Genomic DNA, 20,899 nt, shown 5'->3' with positions numbered 1-20,899 from the left:
GTCTGATCCAACCATTCGAAAGGCCCAATTCCAGCTCTAGCCCTGTATCCCCATCTAACCTTTTGACACTAAGGGGCAATTTAGCATGACCAATCCAGCTAACCTGCACATCTTTGTACTGTGGGAGGAAACTGGAGCACCCGGAGGAAACTAACACACACGGGGAGAAAGTGCAAACTTATAAACCAGGATTTAATTAAAAAAAACACTGCTGTAGCAGTCATGTACACATTAACCCAGACTTTTAACTGTTACTGTACCAAATACTGATAATACAATATATATCTGAAATTCCTACTTCATCCCAGTCCCAGTAGAGAAATATCAAAACAAACGGCCATGATAAACTAACTGACTTTTACTTCTTCCACAATTTCTCATTTGATGATTCATTGTCATGTAATTCCTTGCTTCTTTTTTAAAGATAGCTTGTTTCTCCATTTCCTTCAAAAAGCCCCTCAACTCATAGCTGAAATGTATTTTCTTGGAATAGAGGAAAAGGGTTTTGATTTATTCACATGGTTGCAATGTATGTGTGCACTGTATATTCACAAGAATAGGGGACAAGTCTTCAAGTTATAAAAAAGTATGTTTATTAAAAATGCTTTCGTAACAATCAATTCAAACCAGAATGAGAAAAATGCAAAAGATCAAATAAATATTAAATACTAAAACTAACCTGAATCTCCTAACAACTGATGGTGACTATCTTCTGAAAAGGGAAATAATGGCTGCCATCTTAAATAGAACCTCTCACCGACCCCCTGATGGTGATTTTCTCAAAATGCAAGAATGACATTAGGTCACCCAACGAAGCAGAGTCATTGGGCGGTGTGGGAGACCTCCAAACAAGCAATATTCACCTCTGGGCTATCAGTGAGGCAGAGGCAACAACATCCACCTCTACTCAAGACTGAATCAGCAGCGAATCCGACACACCAAATATGGCTACCAGCGGACACTGGTCTAAATACACAGGAGTATCTCTGACACTTTATTGAAGAATGAGTCCCAGAAACCTCTTAAATTAGGGCAGGATCAGAATATATGCGTATGGTTAGACGGCCCAAGAGTACAACAATCACACCTATCCTCAACACTCGTTAAGAACCCACTCATCCTTGCCCGAGTCAAATGCATCCTATGCAATACTTTAAACTGGATTAGGTTCAGCCGAGCACATGGAGACATGGAGTTGACTGAATGAAGGGCCTTGCTCCACATCTCACCAGTAAGAATGGGACCTAGTCGGGATGGCGGGAGCAGCCGGGGTCAGCAGGAGTCGGCTGACTTATGGAAGTACAATGGTAGGGGTTACGCAGCTAGGGGGGGCCCTAGCTTTGGCGGGGGGGGGGGGGGGGGGGGGGGGGGTCAGGTACCGGGTTGCTGCTGCAGGGGCCGTAGGCGAACAGCTGGTGAAGGGGGAGGCGGGGGGGGGGGAAGGTCTGCCACCGTGGGGAACGGACCTAGGGGGTTCTCCGGGCACGTGGTGAGCCGAGGGAGAGCTATGTCTGACCGGCGCCGAGGGAGGGGGAAGACCCCCCAGATTCAGCTGGTCACATGGAACGTGAGGGGGCTGAATAGACCGGTGAAGCGGTCCCGGGTCTTGGCGCACCCGAAGGGGCTGGGAGCGGACGTGGCTATGCTTCAGGAGACGCACCTTAAGGTGGCGGATCAGGTGAGGATGAGAAGAGGCTGGGTTGGACAGGTGTTTCACTCGGGGCTAGATGTGAAGAATCGAGGGGTGGCGATCTTAGCTGGCAAGAGCTTGTCGTTTGTTGCGGCGAATGTGGTGGCGGACAGTGCAGGTAGATACGTAATGGTGTGTGGTAGACTTCAGGGGGAGCGGGTGGTTCTGGTCAATGTGTACGCCCCCAACTGGGACGATGCGGGCTTCATGCGGCGAATGTTGAGCCTGATCCCGGACCTGGAGACGGGGGGTTTGATCTTGGGAGAGGACTTTAATACTCTGTTGGACATGGCTCTGGATCGTTCAAAGTCTAGGACGGGTAAGAGGCCGGCGGCGGCCTCGGTGCTGAGGGGGTTCATGGATCAGATGTGAATCCACTGTCACCCACCATTTTGAGGAACATATCCGAGAAGTATTCCATGGGGGTACAGCACTCAATCCTCTCCGGCAACCCCACAATCCGGATATTCTGTCTCCTGGATCTGTTTTCTAGGTCATTCAGCTTGCCACTCAGCAATTTATTAATGTCAGCCACCGATGTTAGGCCGGATTCCAGTGTGGCAATCCGACTGCTGTGGTCCGAAAAAGCCACCTCCATACTTTTGATTGCAATTCCCTTGACTTCGACAGTCTCGGTTTGTTTTCCCCTGAGCCGCTCGAATAGAGGCCAAGGCCTCATCGATTGATCGTTTAAGATCCTCCAACATATTTTTTCAATGCTTACCAAATTCTTTTGCCAAACTATTAGAGAGAACCTTGCACGTCAGTGGAGTGGAACGAGAGAAAGAAACCGACTCCGCCATCTTATTTACCGTCGAGCTCCAAGAGGCTTCTGACTCCGTCCACGGGATTCTGCTCAAAGCTTTCTTGTTTTTTTTGGGCTTTTCAATAAAGAGGGAACTCGATCCCTTCTTTCTAAAAAAAAAATTAAGCATACCCAATTTATTTTTTCCAATTAAGGGGCAATTTAGCGTGGCCAATCCACCCACCCTGCACATCTTTGGGTTGTGGGGGTGAAACCCACGCAAACTCGGGGAGAATGTGCAAACTCCATACGGACAGTGACCCAGAACCGGAATCGAACCTGGGACCTCGGCGCCGTGAGGCCCCAGTACTAACCCAGTTCGCCACCGTGCTGCCCGAGAGAACTCAATCCCAATTTATCGTGGGTTTATAAGGAATAAACCACTTGTGGCAGCAAGAAAAAAGGTAAAAAAGGTACAAGGTACAGTTCTCCAGTGGTAGCCACCTTGGCTGCGCCTTTCCTCTACATTATGCCAATGGAAGCCTCATGTGTCACATATAACTTCAATTTGCTATTGCAGATTGGTCTATCAGGCATCAGAGACAACACACTTCTAAATTCACATAAAAGAGCGACTTGGTCTCATTCATGATTATCACATGCAAGTTTTTAAATGATCAAAAAGACATTGAAATGAAAAACCAGTTCTGCCAAATTTGTTCCCAGGAATAAACAGGGCAACAAAATGTAATTAAGGGTATATCATTTGAAACAGAAAGTACTTGGAATGGAGGTTAAATTAAACAAAGAAAATAAATAAATGCTGTTAACAAAAAAATACAGGGGACAAAAAAAGGGTTAGTTAATTTTTTGTTTCTAGTGTGTCCTTCATTTCAATAGGTTAGACTAGTAATAAAGCTATTACTGATATTCCAATCGCTTTATTAAAATACTGAACTTCATTTCAGCATCAGCACTGTAAATAAGAGGGAGACTAGGAATTCCAGATTTTAAACATTCATGAATCTGTTGCACCATCACACATATTTTCAATAAAAATTAACCACACAGGTAGTGTAACATATTGATGTATCCACCATGCTACTCCATACTGTAACTGGAGCAACTATTATATGCTGAGCTGCCAATCTCATGTAATCTGGGCTGAAATGAGGAACATGATCATGCAGACGGAAGGTAATCACAAAAGGGAACAGGGGAAGGGCAAGGAGGAGAGCCAGAATGCGGATAGAGAGAGTTTGTGTGCAGGAAAGAGCAGGGGTCAAAGAGTGCAAGGGAGCAACAAGCCAGAGGTTGAGTGGGATGTGGGAGTAAGGAGGATCAGGCAGAAAGAGGGGAAGTAGGATGGAGGGAGGGAGAGGGAGCAGGTAGTGAGAGTGAAGATAGAGAAAGAAACAGAGAAAGCGAAGGGACACTAATCATGTCCACAGGCATCTTGAGAGAGCAGGTCATTATCAGCACTTCAGCCAAATTATAAAATGGAGAATTTGTATCATTAAAATTAACCCGAGGAATTCAATACACAAAATGAAATTTTAAAAAATCTTACTTAAAAGCAGTCAAAGGATGCAAATTGTTATGGAGCTAGCTGGGAACATCATTTTAGTGAAAGTAGTCAATGTCTAGTCCATTTTGTGCAGAACGTTACCCGTTGTTGCCCAAATAACAAGGCTGAATTTGAGTTACGATTCAGATTTTTCTACATTTTATTCATGGTTGTTTTGCTTATCCTTCCTCCCCTTTCATTTCCCCACACTAACTATTAAGTACAAAATAAAATGAACCTCCCCCCAAAGGATTTGGCCAAAGGATCCCATTTTATTTATGATTGTCTTCATCAGACATTGCTGGTTTTAAAACCTCATCTAATCTTCAGAATTGTATCCACTCTCATTTCCAGTTGCAATACCAACAGCAACCACTTCCATGTTAATTACTAGTTTGAAAATTGCAGCTAAGAGCCAGAAAGGCAGTTTGAAGTTTTACTTCTTCATTTTTATGCTTATAAAAAGAAATATTGAACTATGACTCATTAAACCCAGAGCCATTTGCAAATCTTTTCTCTGACTACACTGCTAGTCATGTTACTCTCAAATTAAAATATTCAAATGCCATCTCACAAGGCCACTATTTAGAAAAGCAAGATTAAAATGTCCTTCACTGCATCATTTGGAAAATGGTTTTCATCTTCTCCACAGACTTGGGATAGTTTCCGTCTCCCTTCACTCCCCACCTTATCACTCCTTTCTCTTCCTGCACACGCTTCCTCAAAACATACCTCTTTGGTGTCTCCTCAAAATTCTGAAGTAGTTCAGAATTGGGTTGAAAAGTGACGAGTAACATTCACACCACACAACTGACAGGCAATGACCATCTTCAACAAGACAGAGTCTAACCATCTCCCCTTGACATTCAATAGCATTATCCTCACTGAATTCCCCATTATCAACATCCTGGGGGGGTTACCACTCAGAAATTGAACTGGACCAGCCATATAAATACTGTGGCTACAAGAGCAGGTCAGAGCCCGGGAATTGTCAGGTAGCCTGTCCACCATCTACAAGACACAAGTCAGGGAGTATGATGGAATGTTCTCAACTTGTCTGGATGAGTGCAGCTCCAATAACACTCAAAGTTCAACACCATCCAGGACGAAGCAGCCCACTAGACTGGCACACCATCCACAACCGTCAACATTCATTCTCCCCACCACTCGCACACAATTTCAGCAGTCTGCACCATCTACAAGATACCACGTAGAAGGACAAGGGCAGCAGACATGTGGGAACACCACCCCATGCAAGCGCCCCTCCAAGCCACACACCATCCTGATTTGGGAATATATCACTGTTCCTTCACTGTTGCAGGATCAAAATCCTGGAACACCCACCTTAATGGCACTGTGGGTGCATCTATATCATGGACTGCAGTGGTTCAAGGAAGCCACTCACCACCACCTCCTCAAAGGCAGTTCGGGATGAGCAACAAATGCTGGCCTTGCCAAACAGAGGCTGGTTTAGCTCACTCAGCTAAATCGCTGACCAAGCAGGCCAGCAGCACGGTTCGATTCCCGTACCAGCCTCCCCGGACAGGCGCCAGAATGTGGCGACTAGGGGCTTTTCACAGTAACTTCATTGAAGCCTACTCGTGACAATAAGCGATTTTCATTTCATTTCATAATAATGAGAAATAATTTAAAAAGAGAGGATTCCTGCCATGTTCCTTTACCAATGTACCGTTTCCACATTCTTTAAACCTTCCACATAACAGCTCAGTGAAATATTTCAAGATAGTTTATTGGATCAAAATGACTTCTTTCCAGAAATATTTACGTAACTGAACTGAAGCTGTGGCAGTCTATTAGATTATGTTTGAATCTCAGTACGGATTCACATTTTAACACACTTACCCTCACCACTCTCTGGATAATTTCGCAATGACTGATCTGTGCTAATGTCTATGCAGCATTATAGTAGTCCATTATCAGATGGAGGAGGAGTAAAAGCTAGGGCCACACTCGCCACATTTATGAAGACAAATCAAAGCTGCAAAGCAGAGGCCAGAGATGGAATGTTATCCAAATCTGCCATTGTCTCCCAGCTAAGGTAGAAACCACAACAAACCAATAAAGGATTTGTTTGGTTACATCCTTAACTGTCTATGCAGTGATTAATAGATATTAAAGAAAATCTATTTCCATCTGCCAAGTAAAGGTTTTTGTGCTTTTATTTTTGTCTCTGTAGTGCTTTCTTGAAGAATGTTACTGAATGTGTTTACTTTACACGTCCTAATGGAGTACCACCTAGTGGTTCAAATGAAAATAGCAAATACTAAGTTGGGATTGTTGCACTCAATATACTATGGTTCCATGCTTCTCAACAATTTTGGACAAACGCTGGGCGGGATTTAGAGGGGCCCTTAGCTGTGGCCGCAAATCCCGTCAAGTCGGCAAAATATTGTGAGGCGCCAGAAGAAGAAGAAGAAATCGCTTATTGTCACAAGTAGGCTTCAATGAAGTTACTGTGAAAAGCCCCTAGTCGCCACATTCCGGCGCCTGTTCGGGGAGGCTGGTACGGGAATTGATCTGTGCTGCCGGTCTGCCAGCGATTTAGCCCTGTGCTAAACCAGCCAAGAACCAGATTTGCGGCGACGACATTTCCGATCGCAATGTTCCCAGGCACTCCTGGATGACATGATCAAGTTCATGCCCAGGAAGGGCACAAACCTGATTGACATCAATTTGAATGCATTATAATGTACTTAGCGGAGTTAAAGTAGAACCTTCTCACTCATCAGCAGAAAGTCACGTGGCACAAATTACTAGTGTTTTTTTTAAAACGGGGACCAGGTGCCATGACCTCCAAGAAGAGGAAGGAAGTGAGCCCCCCCCCCCCCCCCCTCGCACCTAATACCAGGGAGTCTAAAAGGACAGGATCCACTGCCCACCTCCAGGTGAGGTGGGGGGGGGGGGAAAGAGGAGAGAGAGAGAGAGAGAGAGAGGAGAGAGAGAGAGAGAGAGAGAGAGAGAGAGAGAGAGAGAGAGAGAGAGAGAGAGAGAGAGAGAGAGAGAGAGAGAGAGCAAAAGAGAGAGCGAGAGCAAAAGAGAGAGCGAGAGAAGGAGAGAAAGAGAGACAGAGAGAGAAAGAAAGAGAAAGAGAGAAAGAGAGAAAGAGAGAAAGAGAGAAAGAGAGAAAGAGAGAAAGAGAGAGAGAGAGAGAGAGAGAGAGAGAGAGGAGAGAGAGAGAGAGAGAGAGAGACAGAGAGACAGAGAGACAGAGAGAGACAGAGAGACAGAGAGACAGAGAGACAGAGAGACAGAGAACAGAGAGAGAGAGAGAGCGCGACGGAGAGAGAGAGAGAGCGCGACGGAGAGAGAGAGACGGAGAGAGAGAGACGGAGAGAGAGAGATGGAGAGAGAGAGAGAGAACGGAGAGAGAGAGAGAGACGGAGAGAGAGAGAGAGAACGGAGAGAGAGAGAGAGACGGAGAGAGAGAGAGAGACGGAGAGAGAGAGACGGAGAGAGAGAGACGGAGAGAGAGAGAACGGAGAGAGAGAGAGCCGGAGAGAGAGAGACGGAGAGAGAGAGAGAGAGAGAGACGGCGAGGAGAGAGAGAGACGGAGAGAGAGAGAGAGACGGAGAGAGAGAGAGAGACGGAGAGAGAGAGAGAGAGAGAGAGACGGAGAGAGAGAGAGAGAGAGAGACGGAGAGAGAGAGAGACGGAGAGAGGAGAGAGAGAGAGAGAGAGAGAGAGAGAGAGAGAGAGGAGAGAGAGAGAGAGAGAGAGAGAGAGAGAGAAGTGAGACTGAAGTAGGTGGGTCTAAGGGCTGGGTGGATGAGATGGGGAGGGGGTGGGGGGAGCTTTGTTAAAACGTAATGCAGTGATTGTCCAGGAGTTTTAATTGTAAAAGCCTGACAGCAATGAGATCTCGGGATGACGCGGCCGTAATAAGAAGGGTGCCTATTGGCCTTGCCTATCCTTGCTGCAGAGTGGTTGTGCCCTATAAAATTCTGGAGACTCATGCTCATCTATTGGCCCTCACGAGTTAACCCATAAAAATGTCAGCTGCCCACATTGTCAAAGTCAAAGAGAGGGGTGAAAACTCATGGTTCAAGAATTAACGCTTGGGTGCACAGGATCGGGACGGACTGTATCTGAATAAGTGCCGGACCCCAGCGCCTGCCACGGAGGATCCATTGGCCCTCAAGATGGACAGAACTTTCCAATTGACACTGCCCATGAGGGATCGGTGGCCATTGAAACATCCTATCAGAACCCCCAGTGATGTCTAACTTAAGCGAGTAGACAACCAGATGGGATGCCAGATGCAACTCTGAAGGGGCAAATGCATTAACCAGATCTGGTTAAGCAATGGAAGCTGGAAGAGCAACTGAGATCAAAGTCAGTGAGCCGTCAGATAAGGTGCAAGACTGGCTGCTTCCAGGTCTGGGAGGACAAATGAGGTGAGGGGAGTTACTGAAATTAAGTAGCTGTGACACACTCTCTCTCTCTCGCTATTCCTCCCAGCTTAGTGATCCAAGATCGGTCTGGAGCCAGTGGAGCTGGCAATTCTGCTAATTATAGCGCTGGAGGAGCATAGACTCCAGCAGCAATATATGGTGGCAACACCCAGCACCAGGAGACCAGGGAAGTGCAGGGCAGGTTCAAGAGCCGGAGGCAGCAGCAGCTGAACAGGAGGCATGAAGGCGAGAAGCAGGCCGAGGGTATACAGGACCCATGTATCCATCGTGGAGCTGTTGGACAAGACGTGCCACAGGCGACTCCGCCTCACCAGGAAGACAGCACAGTACCCATGCCACATTCTGCCCCAGCAGACCCCATATGGAGGCTCTGTAGTTTTGGTTTTCTTGCAGGGTATACTCTTCCAGATTGACTGCTTTTACCTTCTTGAATGATGTGCATCAAACAATGTATCATCCTCATCACCATCTTCCTGATCCAAAGGCCTCATTTCCATATTTTCTAGATTTGTATTCAGTATACCATACTTCCGGTAGATAGTTGCCCTTCCCTCCTCCATGGTATCCAACATTCTTGTGAATCGTGGAGCTGGCTTCTTGGCTACCACCTGCTTGACTTGACCGCGAGCAACTGCTGTGAAACCTATTAAATGCAGCCCTCTTTCATTGAAGTGCTCAGGATGACCACCCCCCCAGCACGGGCGGGTGATTTGGATCTTTGTGCCTCTGGCGTAAATTTTTCCATGTGGAGGGGAAAAAAATTCCCCCACCTGAAAACATTTTCCCGCAAAGTGCCTAAAGATTGTGATCTGGATCGCACCACTGGACCAGGCGTGAATCGCAACGAGTGTTCCTCGCCTGAAATGACACTTTGCCATGCTTTTGGAAAATTCCACCCATTACAACTATACCAAGCATCACAACTGAACTGCATGGTGTTTAAAAAAAAAGCCTCCAATATAACTTGCATCATTCAAACTGTTCAGCTGCTTTCCAAAAGAAGAAAACACAAGAAGTTGCGATAAATAGTCATTAACTTATGCATACTGTTGATAATAAAATGGTATTTTTCTCGTTAATACGAAAAATATCGCAAACTGATTCGAGTTCCACATATGAATCAATTAACTCTCTTCTGAGACTGTGAATGACTCACATGTTGTTCTTAATTTGATATCCAAAGCCTTTATCAAATTACCGACTTACTTCCAGGACTTACAATCAGTTGAGCCACCGATTCTCAAGTTCATTAGTGACACAAATTAAAACATACTTGGGAGCAACCAATCTCATCCACAAAAGTTTGCTTTATATTAGCTAATACAGAGCAAAACTACTGTAATGGTGCCAATAGACCATAAAGGATTTTACTGTGTCAGGGAGAAATGAGGAACAGAAGTGAACTAATAAATAAGGAATTTTCCAATTCGCCTGCAATAGGTCATCCTTTATTTATTTTAAGCTATGATTTGAGAAGGATCCTAGCCCGTTAAAGCATTCAGTGACTTGCCACTGGATTTTTACACTGACTTAAAATGGTCTCTAGTCCTTTCTTTTTAACCAGATCTACTTTACACAAAGAGTGCTTGAAGTCTTCAAAAGGACTAATCACACAATAAAAACCACACTGGGCAAAATGTTCCACAAATGCAAAAAAAAATTTTTTTTAAAACAATTATGAAGTGTTAATTTTCTCCACAGACACCGATGATTAATCAATGTGTAAGCCTTTCTATCCCATGTGACTATGTAAAAGCAACATCTGAAATTAGCGGTTTGTCAAATTTCATTTTTGCCAGTTCACATGAACTAAAGAGTTTGGAAAATGCAGGGATGAAGCAGAAAGTGACTTTATCGCATATTAAAGACCAAATTGACACGTTTCTCAATAAGGAAAGACATTCAATTTCAGAAAAAGTTTTAGCCAATTTTTAAAATGCTAAGTAATTTCAAAGAATAGTTTCTTTGAAAATGAAAGCAGTTTCAGATGCTGACTTTAGTTATTGCAAAACAAGTACAAAGAAAAATTCCCTGCAATGATTACTTACCCTACTTCCTGTTTTACCAGCAACCACGTGGCATGCTATTAGGTAGGTGGTCACGCCCAGAGATGAAAGTAAGAAAACAAGTGTAAACAATTAAAATTTGGTAGCATTTCCTGATACTTGTGATTGAGTGTCTATGAACATCACAAGAGATACAAGTCACAATCTTTAGACGGTACAGTCCATTCAACAAAACATGTAATTAGAGAGGGAGTGAACACAACACATTTTATATATACCAACTGACACCCTAAGCCAGTTGTCCAAGAATTTTAGAAATCTCCTTTCACTCTACACAACAACAATAATGCTCAATTTTCTGGAACATTTAAATTTCTATCTATAATTCTCAATTTTTCCCCCACACTGATACCCTTATTTATTAATGCTATCTATTTTTATGAACATGAGGAGAATGTTTTATCTAGAATTTTTCATTAGGACTGGAAGCTTGATCAGTGATGGGACCTGCAACACTTTTCCGTTTTCAGCACTCGGTGTCAGTATAATGCACCTTCAGATCAGACACCAGGTGTCGAGCAATTTGTTTCTTCTATCCCAAAAGTCTACCTCATTGTAAAAGATCACACAATAGTGCAAGGGTTCCCAATGTTTTGCCTCTGAAGCCCCGCTCTTATTTTATAAAAGAAGATCTTGAGTATTTTTTCTGTATTAAAACTGGTTATCTAATTAAACATATATATTTATTACTTGTGTTTACTTAGAACTTGACAGCAATACTCCAATCTTTCCTCTTTTTCTGTTGGCGAAGATTGTCTCCTCCACATTCTGACTGACCAGAAAGATCTCGCGCTTATCATTCCAAACTGAAAATTAGTTATACTGTAACCATGCATTTGTGTATCTAAATGGTAACAGCAGACAGTAACTCAACATGGAGGGTCACACATGAAAGTTTTAACTAAAAAAAAATTGAAAAAATGAGAAGCACGAAGAAAACATGGACATATGGGAGAATTGTGCCAATTCAGTTGACACAAATCATCACACCACTGGGGAAACAAATGTCAAGCTTTAAGTCCCTGTTTCTCTCTCTCTCCCTCCCAAGCACCAATTCTCAGACGGTGTCTTATCTTCTTGTTCTACCCGCTTCTCGTTGACGTCTCCCACCACATATCGTATCCAAACCTCTACCTTGCTTATTCACTCTTTCATGTCTTTTCTCTCTCTACCTCCACTTAATCCAAAACCTATTCAAACATAAAGATACCGGATTTTTGATTCAGTCTCAATGGATGCATTCCGTGACTGACGAGAAATTACCCCGCCACTGTTCTGATTCAGATTCCGACTGTGTAGAGAAAATAGACTAACGTGACAATAGACCATTCTCTGATTATTTTTGGCAGACCCCTTGAAATTTTCTCAGAGCAAAATGGCTCCATAAACCCCTGGTTGTGAACCTCTGCCCTTATGCAACACGTTTACATAGATATACCGCATAGAAACAGGCCATTCAGCCCAAACAGTCCATGCCGATGCTTGTGTTTCAGTTAAGCCTCTTCCAATCTTGCCTCATCTAAATCTATGATTAGACGCATCTATCACCTTCTCCCTCAAATGCTTATGTAGTTTCCCCTTAAATGCATCTATACTATTCACTTCCTGTGTTAACAAGTTCCTCATTCTTACCACTCTATGGGAAAAGGAGATTTTTCAGAGGTCTCTTCTGGATTCTTGGTGATTCTCTTTCATTGATGGCCTCTAGATATGCTCTTCCCCAAAAGAGGAAATATTCACACTGCATCTGCTATCAAAGCCTTTCATAATTTTAAAGATCTCTATCAGATCATCCCTCTTTTTGGAACCGAAAAGAGACAGTTTGTCAATCATTTTCGGATATGTATACCCACACATTTCTGGTATCATCCTTGTGAATTGGCTCCACACTCACTCCCAATGCTTCTACATCCTTATTATGATATGGTGCCCAGAACCCCACACAGTACTCGAATTGTGGTCTAACCAGGTTCCACATCGGTTTAGCATAACTGCCCTACTTTTCTCAAAGATATGCAGGGCAGGTGGATTGGCCATGTTAAATTGCCCCTTAATTGGAAAAAATGCATTGGGTACTCTAAATGAAAAGAAAATAACTGCCCTACTTTTGGCTTTGCTAAACTATGGCACAATTTTAGTGATGTACCGGCAGAGTGGTGGGGGATTATGAGAGGACAGAAGGAGCATCGGGTGTCGCTCTATGCCCATGATATCTTGCTGTCGTTTCTGATCCGTTGGAGAGTATGGGAAGGATTATGGACCTGCTGGGAAGGTTTGGAGGGTTCTCAGGGTACAAACTTCTGAATGGAGGGAAAAGTGAGATATTCCCAGTGAATGAGCTGGCACAGCGGGCTAATTTAGAGGGGATGCCATTTACGGAAGAGAGGGTATTTGGGGATTCAGGAGTCAAGGGAATGGACGGGGCTCCACAAGTGGAACTTAATGAAGCTGGTGGAGGAGGCTAAGGAGGATCTTAAGAGGTGGGATACATTGCACTTAACGCTGGCAGGGTGGGTCCAAGGGTCAAAATGAATATTCTTGTTTATCTTTCAAGCTCTCCCGATCTTTATACCAAAGGGCTTTTTTCGGAAAGTGGACATGATCATTTCTGACTTTGATAGGTGGGGAAAGTGCTGAGGGTGGGGAGGACCCTACTACAGAGGCAATCAGCTGAGGAGGCATTTTAGGGTGGAAGGGATGTCATCAAGTGGAGCTGGTCAAGGTGAGGGATCTGTATTTGGAAAAAGGATTCACCAGTCTGGAGGAGCTAAGGGAGAAGGTAGAGCTGACGAGGGGAGTGAGTTCAGGTATATCAGTTCTGGTATCACCTGAATATCACCTGATGGGTTACACCCTGTGGAGCGAATGCTGCTCCCGGATGTGGAAGGGGAGGGAAGAATTGGGGATATATGCAAGTGGCTGGGGGTGCAGGGAAGCAAGCGGGTGGTGAAGGTCAAAGAGAAATGGAAAGCGGAGTTGGGAGGGAGATCAATTGGGGAGTATGGAGTGAGGCACTGAGTAGGGTAAACGGGACCTCCTCATGTGCAAGGATGAGCCTGATACAGTTTAAGGTGGTGTACAGGGTGCATATGACTCGGGCAAGAATGAGTGGGTTCTTTCAGGGGGTAGCAGATGAGTGTGAGAGGTGTGGGCGGGGCCAGCAAATCACGTGCACATGTTTTGGGGTTGCGAAAAATTGGGAAGATTCAATTCTGGGTGGGAGTGTTTGCAGTCGTAGCCAGGATAGTGGAGGAGGTGGAGGACCCGGGCCCTTTGGTGCCAATATTTGGGGTTTCAGAGAAGCCGGAACTTATGGAGAGGAGGAAGGCCGATGTCTTGGCTTTCGTCTCTCTGATTGCACGGGGGCGAATTTTGCTGGAATAGCGGTCGGCATCGCCACCGGGGATAGCAGCATGGTTGGGTGACCTGAACGACTTCCTGCGATTAGAGAAGATAAAGTATGAGTTAAGGGGCTCTTCAGGGAGTTCAAGGAAAGGTGGGGGATGTTTGTGACCGTGTTTGAGGGGCTGTTCGTCGCGGGGGGGTGGGGGAATGAAAAAGAGGAAAAATCTGTACAAACTGTATAGTTGATTGTTGGGAAGTATGTTTCCCGGGGTATTTGTTCGCTGTAACCTGTTTTGATACATGTTTGTAATAAAATACATTTAAAAAAAAACTTTTATAGTGATGGACATATTTGTATCCTTTGTTACCTTACATAGACTTACACGTTCCAAGTAATAAGTGACCTCTCTATCAAAATGTACCATCTCACATTTATCTGTGTTGACCCTCATTTGTCAATTATTTGTCCACTCTGCAAGTTTATTAATGTCCCCCTGAAATCAATGTGTTGTAGTCCTCCTCAATATTGACTATCCTCCTCAATTTGTTGTTTACAATAAATTCTATTTTTCACTCCAAAGTCCAAATCGTGACTGTAAATGGTGAACAGCGATGGTTCCAGTATTAATGCTGCGGAACACTACTTCCCACCTTCTGCCACTCTGAATGACCATCCTTTAGTCTAACTCTCTACTTTCTCTCTCAAAGCCAATCAGCAATCCAATCTGCCACTTGTCCCCTGACTTCACATTCTATAACCGTATTCATTATTCCATTAAGGGCCTTTTGAAATTCCAGTTAAATTACATCATCATTGTACATTACTGCATTACCATTAACGCCTCTCTTGGTTACCTCCCTAAAAGATGATTTAATGGGATAACCAGTTCTATTCTCCACTCCAGTTTGTGATCCGAGTGAGACAATATACTGGTGCTGAATTCTGGACAGTTTTGTGGCAAGGATTTAGGTCAAGAGTACATAAATATTATTTCATTTAGGATATTGGTTGAAAGAGAAAAGCTTCATGCCTTTAGCATGGTGCTCTCTTCAAACCCAGAACCTAGGAGTTGAAAAAAATATGTTGGCCCACCATGCTACCAAATCACCTTAAGATACCAGTTCTAAAAAAGTTCAATTTAGCTTGAATGGACAAAAACTCAAAGGACAACCATTAATACCATGCACTATTGGAAACGGAGGTTTATCTATTTTGTACAGATTTTAAACTCAAACTTACTTCCCAAGTTAACATATATTTTATTAGCAATCCAAAATGATGTTGGGTACCGTGACGTGGCTTAGATTTGTGGGTCAAAATTCTCAGGTAGCAAGCAAATGGTATTGAGCAAATGGTTACCCCTTCTTCCTCAGGGAAGCGGAAGAGAAGAATCACTGATTAAATCACCCAAAGCCACTACTTCACTCATCTCTTTCTAAGTGGAATTCAGGAAACCTATCAACAAAAGTCTGGGAACATGGAATGCCTGCCTCTGGAGAAGAACAAAAGTATGATGCATTTTGGCAGCAGAGAATTGAGGGGAAGAAGTGAAGTGGGCTAAAGATATTTGCACTGCATTTTTAATGGAAAATGAATTCAGGGAACAGAAAAGGTGAATAGCATAACACAAACTCAATTAATGGCTAAAATGCACTGCTAAAAACAGTTGTTAGGAAGCTATTACAGCTGTGTAGGAAACAATTACTAACAGCCCACACTGTCTGGGAGACAGTATGTTTGTATAAAGCTCATTTCATGCAAGACTGTGTTAACTGTCCATAAAATGCTGGAAAATTAGCTGAATCATCTATTTTCTAATTCCAAAAAGAACATGCATTGCTGACTTCTGCTGGGTGGTCTAGGAATGAAAGAAAGGAAAGGGAAGACTTGCATTCACACAGCATCATCACACCTACTGGACATCAAAGCATTAAACAGCCAATTAAGTACTTTTGACAGTGTAGTCACCGTGTAATGTCGGAAACGCAGCCGTCAATTTGGACACAGCAAACTCCCACAAACAATGTTATAATCGCCAAAAGATTTATTTTTGTAATTTTCATTGATGGATAAACATTGGCCAGAGCACTGGGGATACCTCTTTGCTCTTTGAAATAGTCCATGGGGTCTACATCCGAAAGATGGCACTTCCAATAGTGCAGTACTCCCTCAGAACTGCACTTCTACATTTCATGCAGTATCACTAGACATCTTTTCACGAGATCCCAATTTGACCATTAGATACTTAGAAAAGTTAAAATAGTTTAGAACTGCAAATGTGCTGTTAAACTACTAATGTGGAAAGGTAATAAAACCAAATCTCCAATTTTAGAAATTATTTTCTCCATTAGCAGTATTCTTGAGAAGGTTTTGTGGCTCAATGGGTAGTACCTCTGCCTCGGAGCCAGAAGCTCCGGGTACAAGTCCCACTCCAGGACTCAATGGCAACATAAGGTGAATTCATAAAGTGTCAAACAGGTTGATTATTAAGCTTTAAATCCTTCCAATATGCCAATGGTAGGCATTAAGAGCAGGAGAGTCTTCTGGTCAGACATGCTTGAAGCGAGTGACACCCCTTAGGTGATGGCCTATGGTTACAGGCTGATGACCTGTTCCAGGAAAAACTAGCTATGGAATGAATATTTATTGCTGTAATTTGTGAACAATTCTATTGTCATTGTAACATGGTGACTACTGGGACGGTAAAACATTAAACAAATCAATAGTATTTCTTATGAAAGCAGAATCACTGTTCCTGATCAGTGGGTGGGAACGCTGATTTTACACTACACGAGTGAAGCATGCTTGTGCATTTCATACATTTGCTCTACCATTCACTCATTAACGTCCCAAAGACCAATACAACAATTTCCAAACACAACTGGGTTACAATCAAAATAAAAGCAAATAGATAGTGATGACGTATGACAGTAGGGCACACAAAAGGTGGCTCCTGCCAGGGTCCTCGTATTTTGATCCTTTTTGCCTGGTTCTTTCCTAAGATTTTGGGCTCGATTTCACAAGTTACCAGGGGAAGGAGCATGTCCTGGAGTACTCCAAGAAGAGTAGGAACATCGATTGGGATGGGCACACTGTGCGCATCTGCGAGGACATTGGTACCGAGCTGACAAAGCGGCTGGCGTTCTTCTAAAAGGCAGAGCTGTACAATAAGGGTGTGCAGTTCGGGGTGGTGTGTCCAGCAAGGCTGAGAGTTACGCTGGATTTGAGGGATCACGATTTCCAGAGCAGGATGAGGGCCTTCATCAAGGACAAAGAACTGGGGATGAGGAGGGCTGATGGGATTTGCTAGCAGTAAAGGGTAGACTAGTAAACGGGAGTGGTGAGGGGGAAGAGGTTGTGACCTGTTGGGCCCGTTTGGCGAGGCTCGATGAGGCTAGAGGCGTTGTTTGGGAGGGGGAAAAGTAGAAAGTTAACAGTGACGAGGGGATTTTCTTTGACTCACCCATTGGGTGGGGAAGACGGCCATCTTAGGTGGGCCTGGGGCCTTGGAACCAGTGGTGAAGGTACGTTGTACCACAGTGCTAATGGTTGACTCAAGGGTGGGTGGGGGTGAGATGTGCCTGACAAGCCTCCCCCCCTTACCCCCGCAGGATCTACGATAGGCCACACTCGTGGGTTTGCACCAAACCCAAAGTCCCCTCCTCCCCTCCCCCAACTCTCCCATCCCCACGATGAGCGACGCGTGCGGCTCACGATGCCCCCTCGGTGTCCCTGCAAGAGACATTGGACCACAACAGAGCCAGACGGCACAAGGACAGCTGGCGATTGATCCAGCTGCCCTTTCGTTCCGAGGTGAAACCCAGGGCACAATGGGCAGTTGGTTGTCAAATGGCGAGTGCTTCGGCGTGCCTAGGGGATTTCACCACAAGGTGGTTAAATATACCATGAGGGGGTCGATTGAAGGATTCTACCAGAGATGGAGGTTGTTATATTTAATTGGTCACTATTAGCTGTTGGTGGGAAATGAGTAGCTGGGAGTGGGGGTTATTTTCTTTTTTATTTTTGCACAGGTTGGAAGGTTGTTGGGGGGGGTGGGAAATTTGTATGGGGTTGGCGTTTGGTATGTATGTGTTGTAAAAAATTTTAAAAATTTAATAAAAACATTTCCAAAAATAAAATAAAAGCAAATGACTATGGATGCTGTAATCTGAAAAAAGAGAAAATGCTGGACAATTTCAGCAAACGGTGAGACAGCGGAGCTAACATTTAGAGTCTGGATTACTCGATGTTTGCGCAGCCATTCTGCACCCAAAAAGATCCAGCGCACAACTCAGTTTCTTTAAGTTACCGCGTCTGCGTGGCCATGCCAAGAGCGTGAAGGCCGAGAAGCTTGTTTAGATAGAATATAGTACTACAAGTGCAAAGAAAGATTACATAATGATGCACATGATGTGAAAGTACCCAACTATCCAACCCTCAAATCAACCACTGAATCTAGAAATCACAAGCGGTTATGTTGTATTTATACAAGGAATGGACAACTGACACTTCACAGATGGGAGTCTGAAAAATCACAACAGGAAGCGAGATGAAGTAAAAATTAAACAGACAATAGAAAGGCCACAGAGTCAATAAAATATTTACTCTCTTCCATTGCAGTCACTTTCCATTATGTGGTCCCCTACCCCAGCTTTACTTCTTCAATCCAAGGAGCCCAGAGATGAGCACGCGTGACGCACATACTCTCCTCCATCAATACTATTTACTCACGGCTCCTGGGTCACCTCACACATTCCACCAATCCCGCCCACCTCAATCTCTGATCCTGCATTTCCAGAAGGTATCCTATCCCTCATTAAACACTGTGTCAGTGATGTTGGACCAAAAGAAAAAAGTCGAGACTCAAGCTCATGGTATGGTTGTAGACGAGGAGGAGGTCTGGCCATATTCTGGCTCCATCACATTAAATACTGTCATATCCTGCTACTGGAAAACAAATAGCAGGAATTCTATTGACAGGGCTCAAATTTATTCATTGTAGGACAACAACAAATTAAAAAAAAAAAAAAACTTGTCCCGGCAATCGGAGTTGGCTTCAGATCAGGTAGTGGAAGGTCAATCCTTAACCCACTACACTGCTTCTCCTGAGGGGCAGTGGAGTTTTAAATCAATGGGAAGAAAGTCATAGAAAGGATTTCAACTTCAACTGTATAATTTAGTTTCAGATTTTTAAAAAAGGGGATAATTTGGTGGACTGTAGCAGAGCTTTTAACCCACCTGTTCCTTATCAAGATTTCAGATTGTAGAATCAGGGTATATTGTGAACTGCGCAGCCCATAATGGATATGGGTCCACAGCACAAAACTCTTTGGCACTAAACTGGTCGTCTCACTCAGAGAACAAGGACGGCTGGTACAGGAAACAGAAAAATTTACACCAGTGTACAACAGTTACCTATCTGAGGCAGAGGTTAAAGCAAGTTGCTGACGTACTGCCCCGGTGTCCTTACTTGGCATCTGACCCTTAATGCTGATGTAGTTAAGTGTTACATTCCCATGTGTGCGCATGTCTTGCTTTGTTTAGGGCGTGGGGTGGGTTAAGATTCAGAAAAATCAAAACTGGCAACCATCAACTGGAATATTTCCAAGACCCTGAAAACATACCAATTCGGTCAGATTGTTCACAAAGTCAGAGTCTTAATTTGTCGTATTTTCTGATTTGTTTCTACTTACTCTAGTAGAAATAAACATAACAGCTGGGAAGTGGAAGGTCATGACAGAAATGGCAAGTAATTTAGTAAATCTAGTTTAGTGCGCCACCTGTTGTTCAAAAGTTAAGAAGGGGACAACCAAGAAATCATACATCATTCTGGGTGAAATATAGAAAATAGAAGTAGGCCATTTGGCCCTTCGACTTCCATTTAATGTGAGATAAAAATCAGTGAATCTGTAGAAAGGCATAAGTTCATCACAGAGAGTCAAAAGGACATAGGCTAGTGGACTGAACAAGACAATAAAAAATGCAGTTTAATGTAAATATATATGAAGCTGTAGAATCAAGCAAGATAACAGCAAAAACAAATACATCATTTCATAAGATTGGAGAAGTGAAAAATCTAGGATGTTGATACGCAAGATTTATCTTTAAAAGACAGGAGTGCAGGTAGAACCAGCCATGAAATGCCAATGGAAAATCTGGATTTTATACATTTGATCATTGAGTTTCCTTTCCACTCATTCAGGGAATCTCAGAATTTGTTGGCCATCATTAATTGCCCTTGAGAAGGTAGTGGTGAGCGAGAGACCATGATGTGTTGCATTCCCAGTACTGACAGGGATGGAGTTCTAGGATTTTGACCAAGCGACAGTGAAGGAACAACAATATATTTCCAAGTCAACATGGTGTGGCACTTGATGGGGAACTGCAAGTGGTGGTGTTCCCATGCACCTGCTACCATTCTTCTCAGGAAATGGAAGGTAGTGTTGAAGGAGCCTTCCATCGCTGTGTATCCATTTGGGAAGAAATGAAGCTTTCAAGTGATGGATGGTGTGCCAATCAAGTGGGATGCTTTGCCTTGGATGGTGTTGAGTTTCTTGAGTGTTTTTGGGTGTTACACTCATCCAGCCAAGTGGAGAGCATTCCACTTCCGATTTGTGCCTTGTAGATGGTGGACAGCCTTAGGGAAGTGTTTCTGCAGAATCTTCAGTCTCATGCATTCCTGTAGGCACAGTATTTATGTTTTTGGTCAATCTTGGGGATGTTGATGCTGGGATTCAGTGATGGTAATACCATCAACTGTCAAGGGAAGGCGATTATGCTCTCTTGTTGGAGATGGTCATTCCCTGGCACTTATGCAGCATGAATAGCACTTGCTGTTTAGTAGCCCAAGCTGGTTGTGGTCCAGGACTTGCTGAATTCAGGCACAGACTGCCTCATTATCTTATGATTTGTGGATGGAACTGAACACTGTGCAAATTGAACATCTCCATCTCTAACTTTATCATGGAGGGAGGGCAATGATAAAGTAACTGACTATAGCGGGACCTTGGACACTACCGTGAGAAACCTCTGGAGGGATGTCCTATGGCTG

At 43.8% G+C, this 20,899-nt stretch overlaps 1 protein-coding gene across 4 annotated transcripts in view; it reads right to left on the bottom strand.

Annotated features, from left to right (window-relative positions):
• Positions 1 to 20,899, bottom strand: part of pus10 (pseudouridine synthase 10) — a 96,733-nt gene that overhangs the window by 51,541 nt on the left and 24,293 nt on the right. For all 4 annotated transcript variants that reach the window (XM_038809118.1, XM_038809090.1, XM_038809110.1 and 1 more), the window contains one exon: positions 10,485 to 10,519. In XM_038809118.1, coding sequence (XP_038665046.1) covers positions 10,485 to 10,519 — 35 coding nt within the window. The remainder of the gene's footprint in view (positions 1 to 10,484; positions 10,520 to 20,899) is intronic.

The sequence above is a fragment of the Scyliorhinus canicula genome, chromosome 1, assembly GCF_902713615.1.
Source record: "Scyliorhinus canicula chromosome 1, sScyCan1.1, whole genome shotgun sequence".
NCBI lineage: Eukaryota > Metazoa > Chordata > Chondrichthyes > Carcharhiniformes > Scyliorhinidae > Scyliorhinus > Scyliorhinus canicula.
The sequence above is the reverse complement of the archived record's forward strand: the minus strand, read 5'-3'. Positions and strand labels throughout refer to the sequence as shown.